This window comes from Oncorhynchus clarkii, chromosome 3, assembly GCF_045791955.1.
Source record: "Oncorhynchus clarkii lewisi isolate Uvic-CL-2024 chromosome 3, UVic_Ocla_1.0, whole genome shotgun sequence".
Lineage (NCBI taxonomy): Eukaryota > Metazoa > Chordata > Actinopteri > Salmoniformes > Salmonidae > Oncorhynchus > Oncorhynchus clarkii.
The window spans coordinates 75,066,986-75,087,128 of NC_092149.1; the positions used below are offsets into that span (position 1 = coordinate 75,066,986).

A 20,143-nucleotide genomic window follows, 5' to 3' on the forward strand; every position below is an offset into this window, starting at 1 on the left:
CCAACTTCAACACTATCAACATAAACACCACCTACATCACTATCAACATAAACATTACCTGCAACACTATCAACATAAACACCACCTTCAACACTATCAACATAAACACCACCTTCAACACTATCAACATAAACACCACCTTCAACACTATCAACATAAACACCACCTGCATCACTATCAACATAAACCCCACCTGCATCACTATCAACATAAACACCACCTGCAACACTATCAACACAAACACCACCTTCAACACTATCAACATAAACACCACCTGCATCACTATCAGCCTAAACACCACCTGCATCACTATCAACATAAACACCACCTGCTACACTATCAACATAAACACCACCTGCTACACTATCAACATAAACACCACCTGCATCACTATCAACATAAACACCACCTGCATCACTATCAACATAAACATTACCTGCATCACTATCAACATAAACACCACCTAGATCACTATCAACATAAACACCACCTGCAACACTATCAACATAAACACCACCTGCAGCACTATCAACATAAACACCACCTGCAACACTATCAACATAAACATTACCTGAAACACTATCAACATAAACACCACCTGCAACACTATCCGCATAAACATTACCTGCAACACTATCAACATAAACACCACCTGCAACACTATCAACATGAACATTACCTGCAACACTATCAACATAAACACTACTATCAACAGCCAGCTGGACCTACTACGTCCCATAGTAACTCCCCAAACTCTATCCGTGAGTTGACCAGTTGCAGCTCCACACATTAGTCAACATGACCTACCCAGGCTTCTCAGTAGAGCAGTAGACTTGAGGCAGTCATCTTCCAATGCGGCTAAAGACTAAAGGCCCGGGTGGGCGGGTGTGTGACTGGGCTGTGGGCCAGGGCAGTATAACTCATTCACTCTGTCTGGGTAAAGCAGCTCTGGTCCACGGTGCCAATAAAAGATGAGGCAGGGAGCTTTACGGTCACAGGGCCAGTGAGGGACAGGCTGTTTATCAGGCTAAACAGCCTCCCAGTGACACGCAAAGTGGTAATAGTATGCATCAGCTAAAAGGCTGCGCTGCTAACTGCTAACTCTACTGCTAACCCTATCCTAATCCTAACAGCTTTAGCAACACACTTGCTAAATATCAGAGCCCACACGTATCAGTATGCTATACAGTAGTAGTCTAGGCCCAGGCATTTTACTTGACCATATGTCCTGACAAGGACACTGGGCCTGAGGCTATAGATCTCAGAATAGTTCAGGTCACATGGGAAGAAACATCTTTGGGCCCTACATACAACATACAGTTAGTTCATCATCTAGCTACCTTGATGGTGAAGCAATTTTGAAATTGCAATTAAGGGATTTAGTGTCCCAGCGTCGCATAGCATTTCCAATTAGACCTGTAAGATGAATTAGTGTGTGTGTGTGTGTGTGTGTGTGTGTGTGTGTGTGTGTGTGTGTGTGTGTGTGTGTGTGTGTGTGTGTGTGTGTGTGTGTGTGTGTGTGTGTGTGTGTGTGTGTGTGTGTGTGTGTGTGTGTGTGTGTGTGTGTGTGGTAACTAGAGACTGCAGGCAAGGGGCTGGCTTCAGAACATAATTACAACAGTAGGAAAGTGATCACAGACTTGTAATGGAGAACTGGAGCAGCTAGGGTGAGAGTGAATAAAATATAAATTAATAAGTAAAAATGGGTAACTCAATCATGTTAATGGAGAAAGAGAGCAACAAAGCTATTTAGATGCTTTAACCACCTGCCCAGGGAGTCGATGGGAATTGCCCTCTTGTCTAAATCTGGCACATGGTGGCACTTGTTTCCTTGTTTCCTGTGTACTGCCCCTTTCAAATAAATGTAATTTTTAAAAACTATTCAATTAAACATCTCCAAACATTCCAGAAGCAGAAATTTACATTTTGGTCATTTGGTCTCACTTCTAGTGTATGCTGTATGTTTTCAGGATGTGGCCTCCTGCTTCTGTGCAGACTGATACCCTGCCTTCTCCACTTGTGTTATCACAGATAAGAACCAGGAAGCAGCAACATGTGCTATTCTTAGAGCTGCCTGTGCAATGGAGGGGCAAGGGCGTGAGTCAGAGATACATGCCTTTAGACCCATCATTACATTTTAGACTCAAGAGATGCAGGCCATATATCCAGAGGCCGTTACTGCCAAGCATAATTCAACAACACCCCATCAGCTTTGAGTGATGTATGACATCACATATCCATCCATCTGTCCAACTAGGAAACACAACATCACACATACCCACAGGTTAGCCATAGTGTCAGTGAGTGTCCACTGTTATAGATAGGGGCTCCCAAGTGGCGCAGCGGTCTAAGGCACTGCATCTCAGTGCTGGAGGCGTCACTACAGACCCTGGTTTGATTCCAGGCTGTATCACAACCGGACGTGATTGGGAATCCCGTAAGGCGACGCACAATTGGCCCAGAGTCGTCCAGGTTATGGTTTGGCCGGGGTAGGCTGTCATTGTAAATAAGAATTTGTTCTTATTCCCCCTCAGGAGACTGAAAAGATTTGGCATGGGTCCTCAGATACTCAAAATGATATACAGCTGCACCATTGAGAGCATCCTGGTTGCATCACTGCCTGGTATGGCAACTGCTCGGCTTCCGACCGCAAGTCACTGCAGAGGGTAGTGCGTACGGCCCAGTACATCACTGGGCCAAGCTTCCTTTCAACCAGGACCTCTATACCAGGCGGTGTCAGAGGAAGGCCCTAAAAATGGTCAAAGACTCCAGCCACCCTAATCACAGACTGTTCTCCCTGCTACCGCACGGAAAGCAATACCGGAGCCACAAGTCTAGGTCCAAGAGGCTTCTAAACAGCTTCGACCCCCAAGCCATAAGACTCCTGAAGATCTAATCAAATGGCTACCCAGACTATTTGCCTTGCCTCCCCCCTCTGGAACGCTGCTGCTACTCTCTGTTATTATCTATGCATAGCCATTTTAATAACTCTACCTACATGTACATATTACCTCAATTACCTCGACTGACCGGTGCCCCCACACATTGACTATGTACGGGTACCCCCTGTATATAGCCCCGCTATTGTTTTTTACTGCTGCTCTTTAATTATTTGTTATTCTTATGTCTTACTTTTTTAAATGTATTTTCTTAACTGCATTGTTGGTTAAGGGCTTGTAAGCAAGCATTTCACTGTGAGGTTGTATTCGGCGCATGTGACAAATCAAATATGATTTGATTTGATAAAGTTGGTTGGAGTAATAACATGTTCAACTACTTAAGACATTGCCTCAAATCACTATATCAGTAATGTAGTGGCTTAGCTGGCTAAGTAATACTAGCCAGAGCCCTTCAACGTTATTGCAATAGAAGTATCTGCTGGCTACTAGCCCCTGACTGACTGACATATCTAAAAGTGGCTATATATCAGTTGTGCATTCTCAGAGAGTCGGTTTTTGTTTGTTTGGGGGGGGGGGTCTGTTGACACGGCATGAGTCGCAGGACGGTTTTAAAGTGGCCTTTTGTCCGGCATCTCGCAAACACAATGTCAGCAGCGTCTCTAGTTGCCTACTTGAGTCGGCTCCGAGATGCGGTGGTTTGTTTCACATCTCAGGCCCTTGGCCTGTGCCGTCAGAGGGCGGAGTAAGCCGTTTGAGAGTGATGAATGTGCTGCTAAAAAGGCAAATCGGGGGGAAGCAGGCGAACATAAAAAACAAACCACTGTTCATGATTCCACTCATTCGCAAAGAGGCAGACCTGTGTGATTAGAACTCAGTCAGATCAAGAAAATAAGCTTTCTGAGCTTTGATCAGCGCTGGGAGCAATATTTAGATGTTGATTCGTAAATTATTTTTTTTATTGTGTATAACATTTATATTTGTATTCTTTTTTCCCCTTCAAATTAGACAAAATTACTGAGGTCCGGACCTCGGTGTCCTCATATGTTGTTACGGCCCTGGTCAGTGAAACTCAAATCAACTGAGCACCTTGAGTCCAAGGGTAATACCCAAGGATTCTACTATTTGCATATTCCATTGCAGAAGGCTGCAACGCCGTGGGTGTATTCTGTAGCTATTGGGTGGGTGTTTTCTGTAGTCCTCTGGTTTGCAGATTCCAAAACTGTGCGTGTCTGTGATTATTTGGTGCATCCATCCAGTAGGAAGAACTGTGGTCAGTGTGCCTCTCTAGAGATGGGATTAGTATAAATTCCTACTGAGTCTGGCCATGAAGGGCAGATGGCCAGGCCAGTACTGGGCTTACTGATAACTGATAACTAAGTGTCTGGGACAGGGTAGGGCCTGGCCTATTATGGGGTGTATATGGGCTATATACGTATGGGGGTTATTCAGGGATACATACTGCATAGTCACTGCTATACCAGCTTAGTTATTTATTGGTCAGGGACCATGACAGTAGGACAGAACTGTTTGTCTTGTCAATAAATCTATCAGATTTACACAGAAATAGTGATCCTCTTTATTCTCCCGGATAGTCACCAGTTGAAGGAATGTTCTTTGGATTTTCAAGTCCCTCGGTCGAGCACCTGATCCCCCTTTTTCATTTAAGCTGGCCTGAAGCGCGTTTGGGTATACTTTTTTATCCAGTAGGACAGAACTGTCAAGGCATTCTTGGAGGTTTGCCCTCCCACACAAAGACAGCAGTGCCATGGGAGGTCAAGAAAATCATTAAGCAACAGAGACTCAGCAGGAGAAGATTATGGCTATGGGTGTTATATTACCTCTGATTCAACACCAGTCATGGGAATACTGAGCTGCTGTCATGGACAATCGACATATAAACCAAACACAAGTTCATATCTCACAATAGGCCTGCACTGTGGATTATTGCTCATGCAGCTATAGCAAGGACAAATTTGATATATTTTCAGTTAGGGCCTCCATAATGAATTGACTGTATATTGATAGGCCTATGTGTTATTTAGGGCATTTGATTAGAGTAATGAGTGGTCAATGGTCGGTCGCATTCCAGGGTCTTTAAATCAAGGCTCCCTATGCAGCTAAAGCAGTTGGTGTGTTGTTCATGCGGTGCTGCAGTGGTTTGCGGTGTGCTATATTGATCATGGGACTAGGCCTATTGATCAGGTCTGCACAGTGGCGGACTTACCATAAGGCAGAATAGGCAATTGCCTCAGACCTCACATCATCAAGGGGTCTTGTGAGCCGGGCATAATTTAAAACAAATAATACTAGGAATCATTTATTTTTTATAATTTCTCCGCTTGAGGCCCCCCCATGCTCCACTCAAGGCCACCCCCCTCATTCATATTCCATTCGCCCAGCTCAATGTAACATCGATAGGTTTAGGCTACTACATGATCATTTTCCCTATACCCATCACGAGGTTGCTACATCCTAGCCTAAGAATGAAAGTTTATAACGTAGTTGCACAGGTCGAGAGACAATTGGAGTAACCAAGGTGACAGACAGTGACACATTCAATATTGCCTTGCCCACTCGTGCCAGCATCTAGCTGATCTAGGGTATAATCATTAGTCCAAACAGTTGCAAACAAGCGTTTCTATTGGATAAATTCAGGTAGGTTTATCCTCGTTTCGTTCTGTTTAAGAAACGTTTTCAACAGATTCAGCGGAATGAGTACACCCCTGATCACCCGCACACACAGTTCACTTTCATAGCAGCCACATACAAACAGCAACATCACTTTGCTCGTTGTATTATTCCTTCTCGCATCTACCTGCTCTCCTACTCTCACATTTTCCCTTCGCTTGTGGAATTCAGTGCACAACACAACAGCTCTCTGTGACCAGGCAAAAAAAAACTATTCAAGCCAAACCTTCATACCATAACCGCTTACCACTACACACAGCCTACATCATTGTCAATGTCACCATTTTAGCTAACGTCATAGTCAACATAGCTACTAGACCTAATGCGTTAGTAAACCCGCTACAATCACGCAGTACAGTGTAAAGCAAGCAGTTTAGCAGTTTCACCGGCGGGCCCCAGTGGCAATAAATTAATAAAATCGAAAGTTTACATTTGACTTGGAAGAGTTCCGGTGTTGGATAGCCAGCTAATATAAATAGCATTTCTCTTTTTTTGAGCTGGGTGTTTGAGTAGGCTAAATTAGCGAGCTACATTAGCTAGTTATGGAAGTGGAAGTGAAAGTAAAAAAATAACTAAATATAGCTCTCTCTCTCTGCTGCTTCTCCTTAATTTTTGTATAAATTAATTTGTTCAAAACAGTTCAACTATCGTCTTTCTCTACTCACCACATTTTATGCACTGCAGTGCTTGGTAGCTGTAGCTTTTTTTACTAGATTCATTCTCTGATCCTTTGATTAGGTGGTGTCATGCCCTGACCTTAGAGATCCTTATTTATTCTCTATGTTTGGTTAGGTCGGGGTGTGACTGGGGTGGGAAAATCTATGTTTTCTATTTCTTTGATGTTTTTTTTGAGTGTGGTTCCCAATCAGAGGCAGCTGTCTATCGTTGTCTCTGATTGGGGATCATATATAAGTTGTGATTTTCCGTTTGGGTTTTGTGGGGTGTTATTTTCTGTTTAGTGTCTGTGCCTGACGGAACTGTTCGCTTTAGTTTTTTGGGGATTTGCTATTTTTGCTTGAGTGTTTCTTGAAAATAAATATCATGAACACTTTCCACGCTGCGCTTTGGTCCACTCTTCCTTCCACCGATGACAGCCGTTACAGAACACCCCACCAAAAAAGGACCAAGCAGCGTGGCCTGGAGAACTGGACATGGGAGGAAATCCTGGAGGGGGAAGGACCCTGGACACGGGCCGGGAGTATCGCCGTCCAAGGGAGCAGATGGAGGCAGCGAGAGTGGAACTGCGACTATACGAAGAATTAGCTCAATGACGGAAGCTCGAGAGGCAGCCCCAAAAAACATTTGGGGGGCACACGGGTTGGCGAGCGGAACGAGCGGAACTAAGCGGTGAACGAGAACCAACTCCCTGTAAATACAGTGAGGAGTTGGTCACGGTTCAAGTGCCAAGTTTTCCGGTTCTGCGCACCGTGCCTTTCACCGGGCTGTGGATGCGCACCGGTGCGCTCTGTGCAAGCTCCCCGCAGTTGCCGTGCTAGAGTGGGCATTCAGCCAGGATGGATTGTGCCGGCTCAGCGCTCCTGGTCTCCGGTGCGTCTCTTCGGCCCAGGATATCCTGCGCCAGCTCTACGCACGGTATTCCTAGTTCGCCAGCACAACCCAGTGCGGCCTGTGCCTGCTCCCCGCACGTGCCGTGCTACAGGGGGTATTCAGCCAGGACATGTTGTGCCAGCTCTACGCTCCAGACCTCCAGTGCGCCTCCATGGCCCAGTATATCCTGCGCCGGCTATATGCACTATGCCTCCAGTGCACCTTCTTAGCCCAGTGCGTCCTGTGCCAGCTCTCCACACTCACCGAGCTAAAGTGGGTATCCAGCCAGGACGCGTTGTGGCAGCTCAACGTACCAGGCTTCCAGTACGTTTCCTCAGTCCGGTGAAATCTGTTTCGACTCCACGTACGAAGCCTCCAGCGACGGTCCCCAGTCCGGAACCTGCAGCGACGGTCCCCAGTCCGGAGCCTGCAGCGACGGTCCCCAGTCCGGAACCTGCAGCGACGGTCCCCAGTCCGGAGCCTCTAGTGACGGTCCCTAGTCTGGAGCCTCCAGTCAAGAGCTTGCAGCGACAATCTACGGAGGTCCCGGCGATGATCCCTGCACCGGAGGCGCCACCAAAGTGGGGGGAGCCTAAAGCGGAGCGGGGTCTGCGTCCCGCACCGGAGCCCCCACCGAGAGTAGATGCCCACCCGGACCCTCCCCTATAGGTTCAGGTTTGCGGCCGGAGTCCGCACCTTTGTGTATAATATTCTTATGAGGTGCACCTTTGTGTATAATATTCTTATGAGGTGCACCTTTGTGTATAATATTCTTATGAGGTGCACCTTTGTGTATAATATTCTTATGAGGTGCACCTTTGTGTATAATATTCTTATGAGGTGCACCTTTGTGTATAATATTCTTATGAGGTGCACCTTTGGGTATAATATTCTTATGAGGTGCACCTTTGGGTATAATATTCTTATGAGGTGCACCTTTGTGTATAATATTCTTATGAGGTGCACCTTTGGGTATAATATTCTTATGAGGTGCACCTTTGTGTATAATATTCTTATGAGGTGCACCTTTGGGTATAATATTCTTATGAGGTGCACCTTTGTGTATAATATTCTTATGAGGTGCACCTTTGTGTATAATATTCTTATGAGGTGCACCTTTGGGTATAATATTCTTATGAGGTTTCTGTGCCTAACGGAACTTTTCGCTTTTGTTTTTTTTAGGATTTGTTATTTTTGTTTGAGTGTTTCTTGAAATTAAATATCATGAACACTTTCCACGCTGCGCTTTGGTCCACTCTTCCTTCCACTGACGAGAGCCGTTACAGGTGGACAACATGTCAGTTCATGCTGCAAGAGCTCCTGTAGGTTGGAGGACATCCTCCGTAAGTCTTAATCATTACTGTGTAAGTCTATGGATGGGGTTCAATAGGTTTTGTATTAAAGTCAATGTACCCTGAGGCAGATGGAAAATAGCTTGTCCTCTGGCTACACCATGGTGCAACCCCAAAGAGTGCTGATTGGGCTACAGTAGACCTTCATTCTAAAACAGTGTGTTTTAATCAGTTTGGTGACATTAATATATTTAGTATAGTTTTATCTGAAAAGGCTAACTTTTTAATGTTTCACTATTTTTATTTTTAGGAAATTCACTGAGTAGGATTGTCCTCCCTTTCCTCCTCTAAGGAGCCTCTGCTGACATTAACCCTAACCTTAACCCCTAGCCTAGTTAACATTAGCCACCTATCTATGCTAACATTAAAATGCTAACATTGGAATTCGTAAGATATCATACATTTAGCAAATTCGTAACATATTGTAGGAATTGCAATTTGTAACATATTGTAGGAATTGCAATTTGTCATATTGTGATCATAATATATCATACAAAATGGATGATGGACATTCACAACTTAATACATGCCATACTAAACTTAACATATCATACTATTTCGGGTGTCCCAGATAAACGGTTACAATGTTATCTCTGCCCCTGACTCCAGGTTGTAAAACCTGGGCTCTGCCTGGGGCATCCAAATGACTAAATCCGCCCCTGGCTCTGCAGGCCCTACTGCGCACGGCGCAGTGTGTGTTGTGGCCTGTAGCAAGAGACAAAAGGGCCACAACAACAAAGACAGCAAGACTGACACGTTGAGCTCCGATTCTCCATCGTCAGGCTATAATATTCTTATGAGGTTACACATTGAGCCTTCCCCCGACAGTTGGGGGAATTTAAATCTCCTTTGTATTGAAACAACATTGAATCACCCAAGACGTTGTCACTCATTTCAGCCACGGTTTGGTCATTGTCTACCAAACATTTTCATTCAAGGCGAGATATTGTACAATCTTTGCCAGGCAGCTTTAGAGATCAGCAGTGGTGGACTAGCCTACTTACAACTGCATGATGCTACGAATTTGGAGGTGGCTCGGTGTGGTGATGGTAGAGCGCACATAAATAACGGGAAACTGTAGGAGAGCACGGCTCTCTCGCCTCTTCCACCGGCTACTTACCTCACGATGGGTCCGAGCTGCAGGATGTGAAGCAGCAGAACAAGCGGTCGGTCCCTGCTAAGGTCCCGGTGAATGAAGGTGAGCGTCAGCTGCACGAGCACCGACGTTACTAGGGTGAAGAGGAGGGTGAGCCCTTGCCAGATCTGGTCGCCGTCGGAGCGGTATGTGGAGCTGAGGTAGAGGGCTGCCGTGGTCTCAGCCGTGAACAGAGACACCGAAACAAATATGGAGCTGGGGAGTCGCATCCTCACTCACTCAGCCATCGGGGAAGGCGGGCCGCTCTTCCCTACCATCGTGCATTAACCGAGAGCCGACTCCGTGAGGGAGATGCTCTCCTGTCGAGCGCTTGCTGTGTCTAGGGCTCATCTATTTGACAGGCTATTTCTCGTCTAGTGGTGTTGTTCCGGAAAGGACCGATAGGTGGCGCGTTGAGTTCGCATTGCGCTCATGTGTGCGAAGAACTAATGATAAAAACATTCAGAGGCGCCCTCATCGCTGTTCAACAACAACAAAAATAACAGTAATTATCCTCAATTTGGAAGGCTTTAATGATCCTGCAAATCAATAAATTACACATGTAAGGAAAAAATGCCACAATATTACAGGAGGCTTTACATGAATATATCAATAGGCCCACATTATAGTATACAGTATACATTATCAAGAGGTTATCTTTAAAGAACAGGAAGCCTTTAGGCCACCTACATATTGACAATGCAACACATGGAAACATTGACCTCAACAGATTTCCTACCAAAGAAATTGCGTCACAGATACAGTCTAATCTAGTGTTCTCAAGTAAGGTCAGTTCAGAGAGTAACATCACAGATAGCGTCCATAAGAAATTGGGCATTTTTCAACTGGAGAGTAGCTCACCAAATATCAGGGTACAAATGAATGTACGGCTGTTGCCATACAGTGAAGCAAATGGCTCATGTTAAAACCTCCATTTAATGTGTCTTAAGAAAGTTGCAATAAAGTTGCAAGAATTCCCAGGTGGTAAACAATGGTTTGAGTTGATCCAGATTACTAATTATGATATTTGGACCTATTTTAACAGCACCCTCAAGTGAACCATGTGTTGATCTGTGTAGGCCTAATACCTATCAGTATGCTAAGTATGTCGTATTATACAGTGCTCTCCATTACTCTTATTTGTATTTGCACAGTAAACAGAGAAACTGGATATAGTGTCGAGATGCTTGTGTCTCCGCCCTAACAATGGGATTCATAGTCCACAACGACGGGCCCTATCACGGCCAGAAGTGATGCAGCCTGGATTCGAACCAAGTACTGCAGTGACACCTCTTGTACTGTGATGCAGTGTTTTAGACCACTGATCGAGAGCATCCTGTTGCGCTGTATACGCCTGGTACGGCAACTGCACCGCCCTCAACCGCAAGGCTCTCCAGGGGGTAATGCGGTCTGCACAATGCATCACCGGGGCAATCTACCTGCCCTCCAGGACACCATCAACACCCGATGTCACAGGAAGGCCAAAAATACTGAGACTGTACTGAGACTGTAAAACAGCTTCTATCTCAAGGCCATCCGACTGTTAAACAGCCATAGAGAGGCTGCTGCCAACATACAGACTAAAATCTCTGACCACTTCAATAAATGGATGTAATAAAGGTATCACTGGTCACTTTAAATAACGCCACTTTAATAATGTTTTCATATCATACGCATTCTGTCTCCTAGAGATGAACATACTTTCGTGTGAAAAGTGCAAATCAATCCCAGAACAACATCAAAGGACCTTGTGAAAATGCTGGAGGAAACCATTACAAAAGTATCTATATCCACAGTAAAACAAGTCCTATATCGACATAATCTGACAGGCCGCTCAGCAAGGAAGAATCCACTTCCCCAAAACCAGATAAAGCCAGACTACGGTTTGCAATTGCACATGAGGACAAAGATCTTACTTTTTGGAGCAATGTCCTCTGGTCTGATGAAACAAAAATAGAACTGTTTGGCCATAATGACCATCATTATGTTTGGATGAAAAAGGGGGAGGCTTGCAAGCCGAAGAACACCATCCCAACGTGAAGCATGGGGGTGGCAGCATCATGTGGGGGTGGCAGCATCATGTGGGGGTGCTTTGCTGCAGGAGGTACTGGTGCACTTCACAAAATAGATGGCATCATGAGGAAAGAAAACTATCTGTACATTTTGAAGCAACATCTCAAGACATCAGTCATTAAGTTACAGCTTGGTCGTAAATGGGTCTTCCAAATGGACAATGACCCCAAGCATAATTCCAAAGTTGTGGCAAAGTGGCTTAAGGACAACAAAGTCAAGGTATTGGAGGGGCCATCACAAAGCCCTGACTTCAATCCTATAGAAAATGTGTGGGCAGAACTGAAAAAGCGTTTGCGAGCAAGGAGGCCTACAAACCTGACTCAGTTACACCAGCTCTGTCAGGAGGAATGGGCCAAAATTCACCCAACTTATTGTGGGAAGCTTGTGGAAGGCTACCCAAAATGTTTGACTCAAGTTAACCAATTTAAAGGCAATGCTACCAAATACTAATTGAGTATGTAAACTTCTGACCCACTGGGAATGTGATGAAAGAAAGGAAAGCTGCAATAAATAATTCCCTCTACTATTATTCTGACATTTCACATTCTTAAAATTAAGTGGTGATCCTAACTGGCCTAACTAAGACAGGGAATTTTTACTAGGATTAAATGTCAGGAATTGTGAAAAACTGAGTTTAAATGTATTTGGCTAAAGTGTAAGTAAACTTCCCACTTCAACTGTATATACTGTATTCTATACCATTTACTGCATCTTGCCTATGCCACACGACCATCGCTCATTCATATATTTATATGTACATATTCTTATTCATCCCTTTACATTTGTGTGTATAGGGTAGTTGTTGTGAATTTGTTAGATTACTTGTTAGATATTACTGCACTGTCGGGACTAGAAGCACATGCATTTTGCTACACTCGCATTAACATCTGCTAACCATGTGTATGTGACCAATATAATTTGATTTGAAAGGGAGGCTTTCATATTTTTACCAGACAGGAAATAAAGCAGAACGTCAATGTCAGCAGAGCATAGTTGTTCTGGGAGAAATGTCTCACATTGATAGCGACACCCTCGCCCTCAGATATTAACAACACATTTCATCTAAGAATCACATAAACACTTCACATTAATAAAAGAACAATCAGTGATGACATAACCAGTTCAAGTTTTAATTCTGTGGTGAGCCATCCTTGTAATGTAAGGAGGAAGGAAGGATGCATTGTTCAACCGTAGCCTTAATCACACAAACACACTAAAGAGTGGGAACTCTGATTGGTCGGGCTGAAGGAAGTCAACCCAAGAAGCAAACGGTTCCAGACAGGCCCTCAAACAGACTATAAACACTGGTGACTGAGCAGGAGCCCACCTTGAACTCTTCCGTAAACAGGAACTCTGCAAACCTGTGGGGAGAAAAGAGGAGACTTGGGTCAGGGCAGAGAGGAAGAGGCAAAGCTTGTGGGTCCACTACCGTCAACATCTGTCCACGCAGTGTTATTCAATGTGTTTCGATGGGCTCATTGCGTTTAATAAGCAGACTGATAAGCATATCGCCTGTCTTCCCACCTTTGGGACAACGACTCCCATTGTTAGGGTGGAGACAAAACCATCTCGTCATTATATACAGTATCTTTGGTGAGGGTGAGGCAGGGCAGGGGGTTGCATCTCAATAGTCAAAAGCTGCTTCCTCTTCTCATGTCCTATCTCCACATATGCGCTGATGTGAAAGAGCACGCCAGGTGAAAGCACTGCGCTGCAAGGAATCCACTACGTTGCTTTAACCCAGCCTGTGTTTTCAGATCAGTGCAGACCAAGGAGAGGAAGCCACTACGTTGCTTTAACCCAGCCTGTGTTTTCAGATCAGTGCAGACCAAGGAGAGGAATCCACTACGTTGCTTTAACCCAGCCTGTGTTTTCAGATCAGTGCAGACCAAGGAGAGGAATCCACTACGTTGCTTTAACCCAGCCTGTGTTTTCAGATCAGTGCAGACCAAGGAGAGGAATCCACTAGAACTAGGGTGAGATAAGGAGAGATACACAAAGAAAGGAGATATTAGAAGAGTACAGGAGACAGAGAAAGAGAGAGAGGGAAACAGAGAACAGCAGCGATTTGTCCAACTAAGCCTCCATGCCTCTGAGCACGGTAGATTTGGAGTTCCCTGTGAGGCAGTACAGTAACATGAAGACATAGGCGCTGCCTGCCATTCCATGGCAGATCCCTGGACCTTTCTTCAGCAGGCCCTTCAGCCACACCTGCTCCCCACTGCGGATGCATGTGTCCAGGTACTGGGGCTTCCTATTGATCAGGTAGGCTTTGTCAAAGAGGTAGGCTACACCTGGGAAGAGGCATGATCATCAATTACATTGGAAACCTGGGAAACCACTTACCTCTTATTGTATCTATATTATCTAAATCAGTACATCAATCAATTAAGAGCCAGATTGAAAGTGTACCTGGCGCACCATGGCACCAGTGCACCAGCTCATTCTCCCTCTCTGTCATGGCTCCCAGCTCGGCCGGCCAGTTACCGTTCTGCTCCTAGTTCATGAGGAAGTCCACAATCTGCCCGACCAGATCCCTGTCCCCTCCATTCAGCACCTCCTGGTAACACAGCAACATCTGCAGCACCGACGACAGGCCATGGGCTGCACCTGGGTAGAGAAACACAGGTGCACACACACACACACACACAAGCAGCACATACAAGCATAAATCACATGATTCAATAGCCTGCATCCATTCAAAAAGACAGCCTCTCTGATTCCATTAGAGAATACCCTGTGACTCCTTCAGTCAAATGCTGGACACATGGAACACTTGTGTTCTATTGAGGTGGTTGGTCCAGGTCTGGGTTGTGGGCAGTGGGTCTGGTGGGTCTGTGGGTCTGCTTACTGTGTTCTATTGAGGCAGTGGGTCTGGGTACTGTGTTCTGTTCACAATGGTTCTGGGTACTGTGTTCTGTTCACAGTGGTTCTGGGTACTGTGTTGAGGAAGTGGGTCTGGGTACTGTGTTCTGTTGAGGCGGTGGGTCTGGGTCTGGGTGCTGTGCTCTGTTGAGGCTGTGGGTCTGGGTACTGTGTTCTGTTGCGGAGGTGGGTCTGGGTCTGGGTGCTGTGCTCTGTTGAGGCGGTGGGTCTGGGTATTGTGTTCTGTTGAGGCGGTGGGTCTGGGTACTGTGTTCTGTTGAGGCGGTGGGTCTGGGTATTGTGTTCTGTTGAGGCGGTGGGTCTGGGTACTGTGTTCTGTTGAGGCGGTGGGTCTGGGTACTGTGTTCTGTTGAGGCGGTGGGTCTGGGTATTGTGTTCTGTTGAGGCGGTGGGTCTGGGTACTGTGTTCTGTTGAGGCGGTGGGTCTGGGTACTGTGTTCTGTTGAGGCGGTGGGTCTGGGTACTGTGTTCTGTTGAGGCGGTGGGTCTGGTTACTGTGTTCTGTTGAGGCGGGAGGTCTGGGTACTGTGTTCTGTTGAGGCGATGGGCCTGGGTATTGTGGCTGCTACTGGGCTTTCACCTATCTAGTCCTTTCAGATAAGAGTGAAGGCGTCACACAAATGACAAAGAGGTCATTTAAGGCCCTCATGACAATATAAGCTCATTAGTAATCCCGCCTCCTGCCACTCAACCATGTAGGCTAGACATGTAGGCCTAATTACCGAAATACTCAGTCCCATAGTAGGAGTACATGAGAGGATAGGGTTTTCTCTTCCTCGTGGCATACTGTTTACCAGACTCTATGATAGCCTGGCAAATGGCCTGGATCTGATCCTTGCTAAGAATCTGTGACATTAGATTTGAGAAGTTTATTTCATTAAAGTAATGTTTGAGATCAGGGAATATGGAGCCAAGAGAGCCAGTAGAGATACATTATGTTTCAGGTCATATATCTCCTGGTCAGTAGGCCTAATCATTTTTTGATTTTAGTAATGGGTATTTTCCCTGTTCCCTCAGGCTCTCACCTCTATCCCCAGTTTCTGTTTCACCACCAGGTCAGCGCACAGGTACCCCGCCCGCCCCACGAACAGCTCGTCAGAGCCGCACTCCAAGAAATTGATGGGTGAGCATATCTTCCACAGGTTCCGAAATTTGGTAAGCGGCTTGACGAAGTCCGCCATGCCCAGGGCTTTGTACACCATCGCAGCGACGGTATAGATGCCGCCCCACCGAGGAGAAATGAGGCCTGTATGTTTGTGTCCTTCTCCCCATCCACGTACCCCACAGACACGTCAATGATCTGCTTTGAGGTTTTGAGATAAGTATCCCTATGGTCGGAAAACAAAGCACATTCGGAGACATGGTACAGCATGTATGCCACCCCAGCGGGACCGTCGTATAGCCCACCATCGCAGTCGGTGGATCCGTGTGGCACCTTGTTTAGAATCTTCTCTATAAAGGCATTGACCGAGGGTACCACCGATTCGACGCCTTGACCTACGAGAAACGCATCTTTGTAGTCGGCGAAACGGTTGGCAAATCAACGGGCGTTTTCCATCACCAATGGAGGGAAGCAATGCACTGGCCAATAGCCTACCACTGACTGGTAAACGCCTTGGATAAAATGTCTGGTAGCCTAATATTGGTGATGATCAGGCGTCTTCATGGAACCCAGAAATGTCTTATTCTACCAACCATAATCTACCTAAGATTTATGGGATTTGTATTCTCAACACCGCATTCTCTATCCCCCTCAGTCAATGACGATTTGTTATTGTTATTCCAACATCGTGTGCCTAGTGTTTGAAGACAATTATTTTTGTTAATCAATCGATTAAAGCAAATTATCCCAACCACTTTTGATCAGAAGAATCACAGACCAGCAACAAGTCTTATCTCATACATGCCTTCCAAGTACAGGCGTGTTACCAGTAGATGGTGGTATATGCACAAGTTCACACACGGCTTGTTATTCATGCAATGAACGTCAAATGTAAAGTATACTTTTTTTTCATTTAGTTTAAAACCAAACAAAGTTGGACATAGTTAGTAGGCCTATAGACCAAAAATGCCTATGGGAACGTTCTATTCCCCTTTGATCACTGAATGCAATGCGAGTAGACAGGACTCAGCTATATGTGATGCACGATGTCCATACACAGACGGTAGTCACGTTTTTTTGCGTTGCAGATCAAAGCAAGAGTGCCTTAGCTGGCCGGAGCACCCCGTTGAGAAATATTTTTCAAACGGAAGAGGATGAAGGCAGATGTTCTCGCGGTTCCATATACGGCTAGAGCGTCGGACCAGTTGCTGTCCGTGGTGCTAAAACTCATTGCCGCACAATGAGCGGCACAAAGACAACATTATATCAATAATTGTAATATAGTTCAGAGAGTTCACGACGTTCAGGAAAGTGCTTTTAATAGATTATTTTTTAAATTATATTTCTTAGATTACTTGTATTCCTATTGTTTCCTGCTGCGGTTCTAACTCTATGGGAGGTGGTAATTGTATAAGGCGTCTTGAATGACTCATTCAAACGATGGCTTTTAGAAATAACTGATTTCTCTCTGGGATATCCACAGTCTATTTCAGACAAATGAACTGAACAATAGAGATGAGTTCATTTTAGACACAAATAATCAGTTCTCTATGCGATAGAGGTGAGCGTCGGTTGCCTGGGAAATCCAGATAATAATCTGAACTATGATGTAAATTCTGTCCCCTTTCATTGAAGTGAAGACAGGGAGAGAGGCTGAATGTAATTTGTGATTGAGTTAGAGAAATAAAATGGCATCAATGCTCTGAAACCTGTGCCCTTTCCTTATCTTAAATGAATAATAATAACTTCCAGCCCTGGCAATGCTTGAGCAAGATCTCAGTGGTAATCAGATATCCCAGAGCATTCTGAATCGATTTTACTCCTGTAATGTCAAACTACTAGAAGTTAGAACGCATGTGATTGATTAATCAAATTCTAATATCTAGGTGTTTTTTCAGCTGGCTAACACAGTTCTGTGGCATACAGGAGAGCCAATGTAGAAACATGGTCAGGGCAGATGCTTTGTGCCATGTATTCTCCTATAATATGTTTATACCCTGCTGGGCACAGGAGGACGTTCTGGGAAGCTGGATCCTAAATGTTTTGAGACTGTGACCTAAAGTTTTTAGAATATTCCTCTAATCAACCAGTTAAGGTATAAAAGATGCACTTAGCAGCATGTTAGACTATTTCACACCAAAGTATACCACAAAAAAGACTGGTACACATGACTCTACTGGATCTTCCAACACAGCCTAGTTGTGAAAATTGCACCTATTTTAGTGAGATACCAGTGTGCTCTCTCTGAAGTGGTGCACGGAATGAGACATCATCTGCTGCTTTTAGTCCAAGTTACAGAGCAATGCTGAGGACCTTTGGAGATCTATTCATAAAGTATGAGGGGCTATTGTGCCTCCTTCAATCAGTGGATAACACTCTCCGTGGGGGAACCATTGGTGTGCTGTTATGGAGTGGATGAATGTCATTCAGTTCATGTGTTTTTATTTTACAGTTTCTAAGGAGTCGTGACTGAGAGCAATGAAGTGGTTAAACTGGTCACCTCTTCACTCCAACCCCAAAAATGTCAAGCCACAATCACCAGCAACAAAACAGGACTCACTGTCACACTGCTCCCCTTTGAGTTGTACACAATTACAGCATGTAAAAAAGGTTATCATCTGCCGTGTGACATTTAAAAGCATCTGGGTAGACTCACTTTATCAGGCTCTCTGATAAGCTGTATAAGCCTGGCTACCCATCCACAACGCTACGGCCAAACTGAGTTTCCTTCTCCACGATGACTCTAGATTTGCCTCCCTCTCCTATGATTTCTAGAATAGGAACACATTATGACTGTTCTGATTGGTCTCAGAAACCGATGGGTTGAGACAGAGCCAGCCGACATGATGACTTTTGTCAACTTTGATACTCTGATTGGTCAGATTTGTTAGACATTATCCAATCATTTGTTTTATACAACACCCCTCATTTTGAAGTCACACAAACAACTTGCAAATTTAGACTGAGCGTATGTAGCGGGTCGATAGAGCAGCGGAATTCAATTCTGGGTAAGTCGTCAGGAGCAATGCATGTGACGAGCCAGATGGTAGCATTTTATACCAACCTAAAATAGGGGGACAAGAGATGCACTACCGTTCAAAAGTTTGGGGTCACTTAGAAATGTCCTTGTTTTAAAAGAAAAGCACATTTTCTGTCCATTAAAATAACATCAAATTGATCAGAAATACAGTGTAGACATTGTTAATGTTGTAAATGACTATTGGAGCTGGAAACGGATGATTTTTTAAATGGAATATCTACATAGGCGTACAGAGGCCCATTATCAGCAACCATCAATCCTGTGTTCCAATGGCACGTTGTGTTAGCTAATCCAAGTTTACATTTTGAAAGGCTAATTGATCATTAGAAAGCCCTCTAGCAATTATGTTAGCATAGCTGAAAACTGTTGTTCTGATCAAAGAAGCAATAAAATGTACCTTCTTTAGACTAGTTGAGTATCTGGAGCATCAGCATTTGAGGTTTCGATTACAGGCTCAAAACGTCCAGAAACAAATAACTTTCTTCTGAAACTCATCAGTCTATTCTTGTCCTGAGAAATGAAGGATATTCCATGTGAGAAATTGCCATGAAATTGAAGATCTCGTACAACGCTGTGTACTACTCCCTTCACAGAACAGCGCAAACTGGCTTTAACTAGAATAGAAAGAGGAGTGGGAGGCCCCGGTGCACAACTGAACAAGAGGACAAGTACATTAGAGTGTCTAGTTTGAGAAACAAGCGCCCCACAAGTCCTCAACTGGCAGCTTCATTAAATGGTACACGCAAAACACCAGTCTCAATGGCAACAATGAAGAGGCCCCCGGGATGCTGGCCTTCTAGGCAGAGTTGCAAAGAAAAAGCCATATCTCTGACTGGCCAATAAAAAGAAATGATTAACATGGGCAAAAGAACACAGACACTGGACAGAGGAACTCTGCCTACAAGGCCAGCATCCCAGAGTTGCCTCTTCACTGTTGACGTTGAGACTGGCGTTTTGATGAAGCTGCCAGTTGAGGACTTGTGAGGCGTCTGTTTCTCATACACGACACTAATAATACGAGACACTGTAATAATCATACTACTACTGCTGCTACTAGTGATGAGGTAGAAATATGAAACTATGTAGATATATTCCATTTTACATGTACATATATAAACATATATAAACTAACAACTTAATTTCCTGAGAGCAAAGTTGTACCCTTGGAATGCTAACATCAACTGTTGATGTCAACTTTATCCTTGAATGCTGTGAATTCTGCACAAATATTCATGCAAAGTTGCAGGTGGATTCTTGAGGGTGTTGGATAATTTGGCTATGAGTTGATTGTGGTGCTCAATAAATATCAAACAACCAGACAGAAGCAATAGAGATATTCCAATCCTTGGGTGGATCACTGGGGACTACCGAGGTTGGCATGCAGTATCTCCACTGATATGGGTTAGTGCATCCTTCAGG

General features: G+C 44.7%; 1 protein-coding gene and 1 pseudogene across 1 annotated transcript in view; both read right to left on the reverse strand.

Annotated features, from left to right (window-relative positions):
- LOC139404026 (X-linked Kx blood group (McLeod syndrome)) overlaps positions 1 to 9,965 on the reverse strand; it is a 36,331-nt gene extending 26,366 nt beyond the window's left edge. Inside the window, exon 1 of the mRNA XM_071147179.1 lies at positions 9,609 to 9,965. Coding sequence (XP_071003280.1) covers positions 9,609 to 9,853 — 245 coding nt within the window. The 5' untranslated portion in view covers positions 9,854 to 9,965. The remainder of the gene's footprint in view (positions 1 to 9,608) is intronic.
- Positions 9,966 to 12,853: 2,888 nt separating this feature from the next.
- On the reverse strand, positions 12,854 to 16,140 carry LOC139406141 (lanC-like protein 3; annotated as a pseudogene).
- Positions 16,141 to 20,143: the final 4,003 nt, after the last annotated feature.